Source organism: Pectinophora gossypiella, chromosome 26, assembly GCF_024362695.1.
Source record: "Pectinophora gossypiella chromosome 26, ilPecGoss1.1, whole genome shotgun sequence".
Classification (NCBI taxonomy): domain Eukaryota; kingdom Metazoa; phylum Arthropoda; class Insecta; order Lepidoptera; family Gelechiidae; genus Pectinophora; species Pectinophora gossypiella.
In genome coordinates this window covers 1,022,819-1,034,779 of record NC_065429.1, presented here as the reverse complement: position 1 = coordinate 1,034,779, position 11,961 = coordinate 1,022,819, and the positions used below count along the sequence as shown (strand labels likewise).

Sequence of the window (11,961 nt, the reverse complement as noted above, 5' to 3'; positions counted from 1 at the left end):
CGAAGGGGTAAGCAGAGGTGTATAGTATATGTATACACCCACTCCTTGCCAACTACTATCTAATAAAAGGATTTGTATAGGTGTATTGATGAAGATGTTGGATGCAATTAACTTATATTTCCATATTATAGTAAGAATTGGGAACAATATTATATTTGTAGTATGTTCTAATTGATTACATTTCTTTGATCCACTCGCAGGGCTTTTTTGACTATACTATTACACATTACAAATAGTCTAGTCCAATAAGGCCCCGCAAGCTTGTATTTATACAAAATAAATGGATTTATTTATTACAAGTTAAAGATAGATGGATAAACTACTTTATTAAGCACAATGGACACAAGATTAGAAAAAATGTATCTACTTGAGAGATAGGTTGGTTAATGAGAGGGGTGTAATGAAACAAATTATGTAATAACACAAAATAAATAAATATGCATAATGAAAATAGTTTATTTGATGTCAATAAAGAAAGGTTTGTTTAGATGTTGTATTATTGAATAACAAATCTGCCACTTTTGATTACACCACACTGACTTCATAATTTACATTTCAAGGACCACACAAGTCCGCTTAATGAACTTAAACATATTAAAATTAAGGAGATGTTCCTTTTCCCTTCTCAAAGTGCTGTTGTTCCAAATATGGTTATCTTGGCTAGTAGTCTAGCACTAACACTCCCATTGGATGCATCATAAATGTAATGCTCATATCTCCATCACAAACCTGAAAATTAAAATATTTTTAGTGACTCAATCATAAGAATCAAAACAAATGTAGCTAGTTAAAGGCATGATTCTTACCAACATAACATGCAATGAATGGTAATACTTGCTATTGAAGAAGGCCTCTTCCCACTTGTGAGGTTGGATAATGGCAATTTGTGTGCCATGGATGCATCCAAGTACTCCAAGAAATCCAAATTTGTCATTAAAACCTCTGGAGACTTCTATATGCTCAGTTTTTGTCCGAGGAAACTTGATATATTATCTCACGATTGCAGGCTGATTGAGGGCATTTGTCACTGTAATTATAACATACAGATATTATATTGGATTCATGTAATGTTGTAGTATAACTTTAATTATCAAAATATAAGGTAAAATATAACATAATATAGTAACCACCTACCTTAAAGTCGATTGCACAGTTGTAGAGCATTGGACCTTCAGATATGGTCCTAAGTCATGATACAAAGTCCGATATGCATCTTTTGATAATCTAAAATTACCAATGTAGCTACTCTCTGAAACAAAACAAAATAGATAAGTATGAAATGATCAAAAATGGCTTCTAGTAAGTTCAGCAACTTTTCCTCTGTAAACATTGAGCCACTTGTCAGAAATAATGTTATAAATAGATGTACCTGTGAGAAGTATATACCGGCTTTTCTCTCGAAGTATCCTGCAATCGATTTGCTCAAGATTCTGAAGACATTTTCTTCCGCAGCAGCCCATAAAACAACTATCTCCATGACACTGTATTTAGGTATTTAAACACGAAAATCCACGCCGATATCAATTTTATATTGATTAAGATGTTCCTAAAATTTGTCGCCCACCGTAAATAGCTCCTAATATTGGTGAAAAACAGTGAAAATAAGAAATTAAAATTGATCACGGTTACTGAAAAGTGCCCGGCTTCAACTGACACTTCCAATGGGAATCGGCTTCAGACGCCGAACTTCGATTTTTTACGCGGTAGCGATTTTAGTGTCAAAAGTACTGAAATCATTCGTTCAATCGGCTTGCCGAACTTCATGTGACGTCACGAATCGGGGATCGCCATCTTGGCTGCTTACGCGGTACGACAGAATCAAATCGATGTTCGATTTGCTCCAATCTGAATCGGCTTCGTCTTAGCCGGTAGCCCCCCAGGTTGCTTTTTCATACAAATTCCATAGTAATAATTTCGTATTTTGACGTTTAGTGAAAAGTAACTGATTTGACTAGTTGGAAACTAGCCTATTGGGTTAGTCGTGGGTTTAGGCAGTCCAGGGTACTCACGCTTGCCAAGACCTCCCTCTGGTTCGGCGCCAGGGCTGCGATGGCTCCAATCATGATGCCGGCTGATGATGGGTTGGTGAACCCGCAGAGGGAGTAGGTCGCGATCAGCTCGCCGCGAGGCTGCGGGGAGACATAGTCAGGATTAAGGGTTAATATAATGGAATAGAATGGAAGGATTTTTCCCGCTAATTCCCGTTCCCGTGGGAATTTTGGGAATTCCTTTCTAAGTGCACCTCTACGGTACCTAAGCTACGTCCCTTCCAAATTTTAAGTGCCTACGTTTAGCCGTTTGGGCTGTGCGTTGATATGTCAGTCAGTCAGTTTCTCCTTTTATATATTTAGATTAATTCAAATTAAAAAAAGCGAGCGATATAGCCTGCGCGCGCTCCCACTTACTTCTTACCGACTTACGCCCACTTAGACTAAAGTGAGACGCAGAGAGACGCAAGAATAAGTCACGTCAAAAAAAACGCACCGCCCTAGAGCCGCCAATGATGTTATCCATCCCTCAGTCACCCAACACTTACAGACAGTAATCCCTCTTTCTTCATCTCCCCCATCCGCTGGTAGGCCACGAACTCATTGACTATGGTCTTCAACCCGATGAGGGTGCCCACCAGTTCGCACTCCTCCCAAGGAACACCTGTAACCAACATATAGAATATCAAAAAAAAAAATCAAAAATCATTTATTTCAGACATGATGGTCCATATTAAGTACATTAATTAATTACACACTTAAAAAAAAAAAATCAAAATTAAAACCAAAATTAAAATACAATAAAATTAAAATTACTAGTAGTTTTTGTTTGTCAGTAAATAGAATAGAATAGAACAGTTTATTTGCTAGAAAACAGTATCCGGGTGAGAGCCTTCAGCGCTCCCCATTTGTCCGGCCAAGAAGTTAATGCCATCTGCGGCAAATCTATAATAAGTCACGTCAAAAAAAAAAAACAGTAAGTACAATTTTATGACCGGTGTTTTCAGCTTAGGTACACGTTTGTAAGCATGCAAGAATCAAATTGTCGTTAATATAAAAAATAATAATAATGATAACACATCATCATCATCATCAGCCGTACGACGCCCAATGCTGGGCATAGGCCTCCCAATTAAAATTAAATAAAATTAAAAATGTTAAAGTCCGAATTTGATTTTTTTTTATCCCTACTTTAAACGCGGTAAGAACCCGTTATTATGTGTTTTAATTCCGAATTTGAAAAAATTCATCAAAATCAAATTCAAAATTATCTGTATTCAATAGGTAACATAGTTACACTTTGAATCGTCATTTTATAATATAAGTATGTAGTCGTTACACGAGTCATGTCAGGGGCCTTTGGCGGCTCAATAATAACCCTGACACGAGGGTTGATGGGGTTGGTAATTTACCTCACAACCCACACGGTAGAAGATTGATCGATAATGGGTAAATGAATGATTTTATTGCAGTTGAGTTATGCAACCGCTTATTATCTTTAATAATGCATACGCTCCCCGGCCAAATTACCGTGAATGGGTTTGGTGGGTCTTCAAAACAAGTGAAAGGGGTTACAAATGTTGTAATTCACTCGTAAAATACTAAAATAATAATAAATAATTAACTACAATAAAACTAACTAACTAAGTAACTGTAATTAGGTAACTACAATAAATTTCATTTCATTTCGCGTTTCGATCATAACGTATCGTTTCCTCTACAACCGCTCTACAGAAACCCTAGGGTTGATGGGGTTGGTAATCCACCTCACAACCCCTACTTCCCCTGCACATTGACGATCAACTTTGGCGATATATCTCACCCATCAGCCAGCAAAGCGGTATGAAGACTTTGCCCATAATCCACTCGAGGCTCAGCTCCGGGAAGCCGAGCAGCCCGCCGCTGTACCCCAGAACTCCGTTGAGGAACGCGATCAGCGACACGAAGGCGACCAAATTGGCGATGATGTTCAACACCAACGCGATACCGTTGGTCGCACCCCGCGTCGCGGCTGATAACGCTGATTGGTCCTGGCTAGAAAGAGCATCGAATTCATTTATTTACCAGCTTGTGTTGACTTTTAGCCGCTGGTCCCGGCTATTAGCCGTAAAAACACAGCCACCAACCCGCAGTGGAGCAGCATGGTGGGGAATGCTCCATACCTCCTTCGGTTTATTGAGGGAAGGCCTGTGCCCAGCAGTGGGACGTATATAGACTGTTTATGTTATGTTGTGTTGTTTTGTGTTATGTTATGTATGTTGTATACTAATTAGATTGTGCCCGCGGCTTCGCTCGCGTCAAATTCGGGGTAACACGGGTCCCCTTTCCTAATGTACTTTACTTACTTACCACTTCTCAAAGGTTTCCTACTTTTAAAACTGCTTAAAGTCCCATATAAAATTTCACCTGGTTGGGGGCTTGATTTAAAAAAAAAAATGCACATTTCTTTTTTGGTCACAAAATCGTACCTGACAATGGGCTGTATGTTAGTGACGGTGGTAAGCGACCGCTTGGTTTCCGGCATAAGCAGCTTGGAGAGGCAGACGGCGGCTGGTGCTGACATCACGCTCGCGGTCACCAGGTGGGCTGGCTCCGCGCCGAAGCCTATATAGGCCGCGAGAATCGTGCCTGGAAGCATTTTTTTTGACATGATTTATTGTAGATTTGCCGCAGATGGCATTAACTACTTGGCCGGACAAATGGGGAGCGCTGAAGCACGGGTCATCTTACTTTCGGACAATCAGGTGATCAGCCTGTAATGTCCTAACCAAACTAGGGACCACAAAGTAATATTTGTGATATGAACCCACCGGGATTTGAACTCGGGACCTCTTAACATGGGACAAATTAAATAAAAAGGTTAACGTCGTGTCTTATAGGGAAGTCAAGGAATCGGCCTTTGATAGACTGGATTGGAAAATGCTACACCGACAAGAGCGTGGCTCTTAAATTGATGATGATGAGTAAGAAAACGTGTCATCACTAATTTAAGAGCCACGCTCTTGTCAGTGTAGCATTCTCCATGATACTTTTTAGGGATAAATAGGGCAGTGGTTTCCCTCTTGCCTTCTGCAGTACTCTGTCTGACGCGAGTGGGATGGCGCCCAGAGTAGTCTATTTCAAAGCCGTACTAGGACTCCATAGAAGGAAAGCTAGAAGGAAAGAGAGGAAGGGGAAGACCAAGAAGAGCTTACATGGAACATATTAAAGAAAAGGTTAACGTCGTGTCTTATAGGGAAGTCAAGGAATTGACCTTTGATAGACTGGAATGGAAAATGCTGCACCGACAAGAGCGTGGCTCTTAAATTGATGATGATAATGACTAGGACTCCTGTCCTCCGCCTCTGAATAGAACACGTGTACTTATCAATATTAATTTTATCTATTTAGATATGAAAACTCGTTTAGCCATTATTACAAAGGTTTTTTTAATAACTCTATGTGTTAAGTAGCCGATTTAGATATAGCTAGATAAAGATAAATTATCTACGTTATTATATCTACCTAGTGCCGACAGCTGGTGACTAGCCGGGTCATAAGATTGATATCTTTTATAGTGATGTGCCGGATCGTTAAAAATGTATATCCGCGGATACGGATCTGAATACGGATATTTAGTGTAAAGATCCGCGGATACGGATACGGATCTTTATTTTCTTAAACAAAAAAAGATTAAAGTTTTAGTTATTTCATTGTTATATTAAAAGTGATATTTTATCTTGCTTTCATTATAAAGATCTATCTATCTAAATGTTTGTAATATAAAGGTGCAAAATATTTGATTTTAAGAAATAAAAACAATCTGAATGGAATTTTATAGTTTTTTATTTAATAATTCTACTTAATCACCTGAAAAAGATCCGTAAAAGATCCGCGTGAAAAGTAACGGACACGGATACGGATATGGATTTTTCTTTTATCTCGGATATCCGCGGATACGGATACGGATATTCGGAACATCACTTATCTTTTATAAGGGCTTGTTACACCCACCTGTCTGATAAGCTACACGTGTCAAGGTCACGGGTGGTTACCATGGAATACTCCTCACCAACGCACTTCTATCGTGTGGGTTGTGAGGTGGATTACCAACCCCATCAACCCTGGTGTCGGAGTTACTATTGAGACGCCAAAGGCCCCTGACATGGCTTATCGTCCCTTAGCTTACAACACCGCTTAAGTCATTTTTACCAACTTTACAGGAGACGAAATAAAATGTCTTATTTAAAATATCTGTAGATTTTTTTATTGCTACTTAATACATACTCTAGTTAGCGGTTAATAAATAATTATTTATACTTATTTTGACGATTTACTTTATTTTAACCTTTATTTTCTTCATCCAATGGCATTAATATGTAAAAACCGCCAATTTTCGACTTGAGCGGTGTTGTAAGCTAAGGGACGTTATGTAACGACTACGTAAGATCATTAAGTAATAACCGGGACCAACAACGACTTACGTACTTAAGTACATCAGTAAACAGAAACCGGTACTAACGGCTTAACGTTCCTTCCGAAGCACGGATCATCTTACTTAGTAGGATCTTCTTCTATCGGGGTTGTGAGGTGGATTACCAACCCCATCAACCCTGGTGTCGGGGTTATTATTGAGCCGCCAAAGGCCCCTGACATGACTCATGTAACGAATACGTACTTACATCAGTAAACAGTAACCGGGACCAACGGCTTAACGTGCCTTCCGAAGCACGGATCATCTTACTTTTGGACAATCAGGTGGCCAGTCTAATCTAATTTTTCATTTTGAACGTGAACTTCTGGGCCACCCTATATAACGAGTATTTAAATAATTAAGTATGTTTGCTTTTATAACCTTATAGGTGCTAATTCCTGTAAATACCATCTAATTTTATTTTAAGTTATATCTGTCATTTTCTTATCCGCCGAGAAGGAAAGGGACGGGTAATCGACAAGCATAAAATTTATGGAACACACGTCAATTTTAAGCACAAATCTAAACCAAACGTCTAAAAATTTTACAACCGTCAATAACCCGACACAGTTAAGTAGACAGCACGTCAAACGGATTGCATACCAGCGACGTACCTTTTGATTCGCCCGGGTTATTCATTCATTTACTCATTCTTCCTAAAATTAAGAGCTGTGAATCATCGGTCCCTTTCCTTTTCGACGGATATGAAAATGACGGATAGAACTTAAAATAAAATTAGGCGGTGTCTGCAGGAATCGGGGCCATAACATACATAAATAATTAATTATGTATGTTATAAGATATAAAAGTGACCTTGACATACATTTATGCAGTTTAGTTTTATAAGGTCAAAACAGTAAGGTCAAATACTTATGATTTAAACATAATATTTTTATTCTACTAATATTACATACATACATACATAAACTCACGCCTATTTCCCACCGGGGTAAGCAGAGACTATAGAATTCCATTAGCTTCGATTCTGACACACTTCTCTTGCTTCCGAACAACACAACACTAATATTATTATATATTATTATCTTAAGTGCAGTTTTCTTGGCCTCCATGAACAGCCTCCGTGGTCTAGTGGTTAGAGCGTTAGGCTCACGATCTGGAGGTCCGGGTTCGATTCCCGTTGAGGACATTGTCGAAATCACTTTGTGAGTCTGTCCTTTGTTTGGTAAGGACTTTTCAGGCTTGAATCACCTGATTGTCCGAAAAAGTAAGATGATTCCGTGCTTCGGAGGGCACGTTAAGCCGTTGGTCCCGGCTATTAGCCGTAAAAACACCTCCACCAACCCGCAGTGGAGCAGCGTGGTGGAGTATGCTCCATACCCCCTCCGGTTGATTGAGGGGAGGCCTGTGCCCAGCAGTGGGACGTATATAGGCAGTTTATTATATTATCTGAAGTGCAGTTTTCTTGGCCTCCATGAACAGCCTCCATGGTCTAGTGGTTAGAGCGTTAGGCTCACGATCTGGAGGTCCGGGTTCGATTCCCGATGGGGATATTGTCGAAATCACTTTGTGAGACTGTCCTTTGTTTGGTAAGGTTCAGGCTTCAATCACCTGATTGTCCGAAAAAGTAAGATGATTCCGTGCTTCGGAGGGCACGTTAAGCCGTTAGTTCCGGCTATTAGCCGTAAAAACACCACCAACCCGCAGTTGAGCATCGTGGCAATTTGTAACAAATTGTAATAATGATTCTGTTTTGTTAAAATAATGAATGAATAAACATACATAAGTACATAAACTCACGCCTATTTCCCACCGGCGTAAGCAGAGACTATAGAATTCCATTTGCTTCGATCCTGACACACTTCTCTTGCCTCCTCCACACTCATCACTCGCTTCATACACGCACGCCGGTTCAGAGTAGATCGTATTGAACCTTTTCTAAGGACATCATGAATGAATAAAAAAGGTGATTTTAAAAAGGTGGTTTTTTGTAATTATTTCTTTTTATTTTGGTGCAATAAAGTGTATTTGTATTGTATTGTATTGTATTGTGATTTATGACATTTTCAACTGTTTTTTATTACATTGGATATGTATAAAGATCTTGTTGGCATGTCCGGCTTTCGGACTCAATCCGGGGTTTTCACGCGTCTTGTCCTGTTTTCCAAATTTTAGAGATGGCAACCCTATGTTGAACCAGCTGGCGCGGGGGTCACCACCGCGGTCCGCGGTTTTATTTTCTTTCTTTCCTTTCTTTCTTTTCTTTCCTTTCTTTCCTTTCTTTCCTTTCTTTCCTTTCTTTCCTTTCTTTCCTTTCTTTCCTTTCTTTCCTTTCTTTCCTTTCTTTCCTTTCATTCACTTCTTCCTCTTCTTTCTTTTCTTTATATAGATAATTACTGCGATGGGGAGAGTTACCTCTGTAAACGTAATATTATTCTTTATTCAATTGTAAATGCACTCACCAGATACAGTGGCGAATCCTGAAGCCATCACGACGTGAATCTCCGACGGGGTGAGCAGGGACAGGTACGGTTTGATAAGCAATACCGATTCTGTCTGCAAACATAACAGATAACGTAAGATGTTAGTGACATCGTAACGAAAACTTTGAGTGATGTTTCAGGCAATTTCCGTCGCATAAGTATGGAACGGTAAATAATTGAAAAAAAAACTAACATTTTCATGAATTTTTCGACAAGAAAATCCACTTGATATCAACTCAGAATCATGGTTTGAATCATCCCCCTCAGTATTAGTTACGATGTCACTAACACCCTATTGTAAAGTACTTATGACTACTTGTATGTACTTGTACAGGGTGTAAATGTCACCGTAACAAATATAGGGGGATGATGAGTCAATGGCCCCGATTCCTGCAGACACCGCCTAATTTTATTTTAAGTTATATCCGTCATGTTCATATCCGTCGAAAAGGAAAGGGACGGATGATTCACAGCTCTTAATTTTAGGAAGAATGAGTAAATGAATGAATAACCCGGGCGAATCAAAAGGTACGTCGCTGGTATGCAAACCATTGTGTCGGGTTATTGGCGGATGTAAAACTTTTAGACGGTTGGTTTAGATTTGTGCTTAAAATTGACGTGTGTTCCATAAATTTTATGCTTGTCGATTACCCGTCCCTTTCCTTTTCGGCGGATAAGAAAATGACAGATATAACTTAAAATAAAATTAGTTGGTATTTACAGGAATTAGCACCAATATCAAGTGAATTTTTAAATTATTTTCCGTTCCATACTTTTCTGGTGGATAATTCCACACGATATCAACTCATAATGATGGCCTGAATCATCCCTCAAAGTTCATCATCATCATATTCACCAACATTCCAAGGACGTGAATTTTATTATTGAAAATTAAGTGAATTACTGACTAATGTATTTAATTACTATTACTTGTCACATACGTAGGTATATATAAAAATCATTAAAACTGTAAGCAACCCTTTTACTAAATGTTCAAAATTTCCTTGCAAAGTAAATATATAAACATTGGTCGTGGGTAATTTATTTTTTACGAAATAGCAACGCAGGGTGAGATGACGTCAGCTGGGGTAACCTTGAAATGTTAGCTGTCACTTTTGAGCATATCTGGGGGGTTAAAATGGCCACATCGAAGCAATTCATCTAAGAAAGCAATATTGCAATTTGACATTTGTTTGCATTGCGCACTTACTTTTATATACTTATGCGGAAATGTCAAATTGTAATATTGCTTTTTTTAGATGAATTACTTCGATGTGGCCATTTTAACCTCCCGACGACCCGATCACTCTAGCCATAGAGGCAGCCAATCAGCTCGCGACACCAAACACTTCAGGACCCCGATACCGACCCCGCCGGCGTGGTCGACGATTTCCCTCAATCAGCGCTTATCGCTATCGACCCTTTCAAATATTTTCCCTCTCAGACAACGCCCTGAGCCGAGGTTCGCGCCCAACTGGGCACCCTCAGGCCTGTTGTCTTAAACGTTGTACCGGGTGAGAGACTTCAGCGCTCCCCATTTGTCCGGCCAAGTAGTTAATGCCATCTGCGGCAAATCTACAATAAGTCACGTCAAAAAAATGGCCATTTTAACCCCCCAGGTCTTATACCATGAGCCATACCATGCCAAGAAATACGTTGCCCACACAAATGACGCTCTCGCACACGGTGGTGCCGGTGGCAGACTTGAGGAGGTGCCCCAGCTTCAGCACGAACCACTGCAGCGCACCCCAGAAGAACAGCACCTCGACTAACATGCTGAAGAAGAAGATTACTGGCAGGGTCTGGAAGGAGACAATAGTTCATTTAAGTACTTGTTTTTTTTGTAATTAGTAGTAGCAGGGCTGGTTTTCCCTTCGGGATTACGACGCCCTGAGCCGAGGTTCACGAAATGGCAACGCAGAGTGGGAGCTCGGTGGCGCAGCGGTTAACGCGCTCGGTCTGCGATTGTTGAAGTTAAGCAACTTTCGCAAAGGCCGGTCATAGGATGGGTGACCACAAAAGAAAAAGAAAAAACATCTCGAGCTCCTCCGTTGGTCCCGGCTGCATTAGCAGTCGTTTATAACCACCAATCCGCACTGGGCCCGCGTGATGGTTTAAGGCCCGATCTCCCTATCCATCCATAGGGAAGGCCCGTGCCCCAGCAGTGGGGACGTTAATGGGCTGGTGATGATGACGATGATGATGAGCCGAGGTTCGCGCCCAACTGGGCACCCTCAGGCCTGTTGTCTTAAACGTTGTACCGGGTGAGAGCCTTCAGCGGTCCCCATTTGTCCGGCCAAGTAGTTAATACCATTTGCGGCAAACCTTAAATAAGTCACGTCAAAAAAAAGTTAGAGGACAATAATGGTCATCATTAGTATCACATCATCAACATCATCATCAGCCGTACGACGCCCACTGCTGGGCATAGGCCTCCCGCAAGGATCTCCACGACGATCGGTCCTGCGCTGCCCGCATCCAGCGGCTTCCCGCGACCTTCACCAGTTCCTCGGTCCACCTTGTAGCGGGCCTACCCACTGAGCGTCGTCCGACACGTGGTCGCCACTCCAGAACCCTTCCGCCCCAGCGGCCATCGGTTCTCCTCGCTTTGTGTATTAGTATCACTTTATTTACTTCCACATAGTTTTTGTATCACGATTAGATAAAGTCACAGCATAAGGTTCACTCACGGCAACGTCACGGTATTCGTAACGGTTACACAGTCTCTCGTGTTTTTTGTTTTTTTCGTGATATTTTTGAAGCTCTGAAGAGAGTTAGCGACTCTGATGGAAGCAGGTAAGGAGTTCTTTTTTTTTGTTGACGTGACTTATTGTAGATTTGCCGCAGATAGCATTAATTACTTGGCCGGACAAATGGGGAGCGCTGAAGGCTCTCACCCGGTGGTAAGGAGTTCCATAAACGCACAGCTTGCACAGTAACAGACTGGCCGTAGTAGTCAGTTCTCCTGATAGATGATCCGAGTATTTTACTTAGTACATCGGTAAATAGTAACCGGGACCAACGGCTTAACGTGCCTTCCGAAGCACGGATCATCTCACTTTTTGGACTATCAGGCGAT

General features: G+C 40.7%; 1 protein-coding gene and 1 long non-coding RNA gene across 8 annotated transcripts in view; both read right to left on the bottom strand.

The window, feature by feature from the left end:
- Positions 1-11,961, bottom strand: part of LOC126378400 (solute carrier family 28 member 3-like) — a 44,673-nt gene that overhangs the window by 5,155 nt on the left and 27,557 nt on the right. For all 6 annotated transcript variants that reach the window (XM_050026728.1, XM_050026727.1, XM_050026732.1 and 3 more), the window contains 6 exons: positions 10,523-10,684; positions 8,862-8,955; positions 4,457-4,616; positions 3,811-4,022; positions 2,537-2,652; positions 2,010-2,129 (listed from right to left, as the gene is read on the bottom strand). In XM_050026728.1, the coding sequence (XP_049882685.1) occupies positions 2,010-2,129; positions 2,537-2,652; positions 3,811-4,022; positions 4,457-4,616; positions 8,862-8,955; positions 10,523-10,684 (864 nt within the window). The remainder of the gene's footprint in view (positions 1-2,009; positions 2,130-2,536; positions 2,653-3,810; positions 4,023-4,456; positions 4,617-8,861; positions 8,956-10,522; positions 10,685-11,961) is intronic.
- On the bottom strand, positions 24-1,878 carry LOC126378578 (uncharacterized). 2 transcript variants are annotated; one of them, XR_007568101.1, is made up of 4 exons: positions 1,370-1,877; positions 1,135-1,249; positions 807-1,027; positions 24-729 (listed from the first exon to the last, which is right to left on the bottom strand). It is a non-coding gene; the product is annotated as an uncharacterized LOC126378578 (long non-coding RNA). The 2 variants fall into 2 exon arrangements; XR_007568102.1 differs by lacking the exon at positions 24-729 and having other exon boundaries at positions 759-1,027; positions 1,370-1,878.